Consider the following 1,103-nt stretch of genomic DNA (forward strand, 5'->3'; position numbering starts at 1 on the left):
GACAACAAAAACAACAACAACAACAGAACAGCAACAACAAAAAAACAACAACACAACAAAAACAACAACAGCAACACAACAGCAACAAAACAACAACAATAAAAACAACATCAACAACAACAGCAACACAACAGCAACACAACAACACATACACCCAAGCACTAACTCGGACAGCTGATGAGATATTCATTGGCCTTGACCACAAGCTCCTTCATGTTCTCCATCTTTTTGCCGCCATTCTTCAACTTCTTTGACGAGCTGGTTGACATGGCGATCTTCCTAGACAGACGCCACTGCGGTACGAACGATTTGAAATTAAGCGGTGCCTGCTTGGGTATTTCTTTCAGTAGAATTCCAACTGGCAGTAGGTAAAATACCCTCAAAATACGCAGCAAATCAGTGCGAGTACCATCGCTTAGGGGGGGTACTGTTGTGTGGCAAAAGGTACCCAGTGCTGTACCTGAATGATTTTGTTTAGTTCTTTTTTTGTTGTCTTGTGTCTCTGTGTGTTTATTCATCTCCTCTTCTCTATACAATATTGAATGATTCATTAATTTTCAGTCTTGTTTGAAGAACGTGAGTTTTTAGGTTTGTCGGGTTTTTGGTTTGAATGTTTGCCTTAGGCTGTAAAGTTGTGTGCTTGTGCGGTTTCATAGTTTCGTGCGTGTGTGTGTGCGTGTGTGTGTGCTTATGTGTGAGTGAATGTGTCGTCATTATAAAATTACTAATAAGAAGAAAATGATGATAACAACTTCACCAACACGTCACCTGGCTCGTGTTGAGACAAAGTAGATTGCATATTGAGCAACAGGAAGTTGACATCACCACCACCACCACCACCACCACTAATGACACCACAACCACTCCCGCTACCAGCAGCAGCTGCAGCTAATTTGAGATCATTATCATGAACTCGTCTGCTTAATTTATTCATCCACTCGTTCGTTCTATCGATCATCTCTTCGAACGATTCGTAGACGTTAGCGATCATCGATGGCACGACGGTGTGTAGACCTGTGTGTGTGTGTTTGTTTGTGTGTGTGTGTATGTGCGTGTGTGTGTTTGTGCGTGTGTGTATGTTTGAGTGTGTGTGTGTTTGTCTG

The 1,103-nt window shown here is 42.2% G+C and overlaps 1 protein-coding gene across 1 annotated transcript in view; it reads right to left on the bottom strand.

The window, feature by feature from the left end:
- The window catches only part of HELRODRAFT_183377 (hypothetical protein), a gene marked incomplete at both ends in the record, with an annotated part of 15,450 nt that overhangs the window by 7,046 nt on the left and 7,301 nt on the right, over window positions 1-1,103 (bottom strand). The window contains 2 exons of the mRNA XM_009012407.1: window positions 167-460; window positions 769-1,014. Coding sequence (XP_009010655.1) covers window positions 167-460; window positions 769-1,014 — 540 coding nt within the window. The remainder of the gene's footprint in view (window positions 1-166; window positions 461-768; window positions 1,015-1,103) is intronic.

The sequence above is a fragment of the Helobdella robusta genome (genome assembly GCF_000326865.2).
Source record: "Helobdella robusta unplaced genomic scaffold HELROscaffold_105, whole genome shotgun sequence".
Taxonomy (NCBI): Eukaryota; Metazoa; Annelida; class Clitellata; order Rhynchobdellida; family Glossiphoniidae; genus Helobdella; species Helobdella robusta.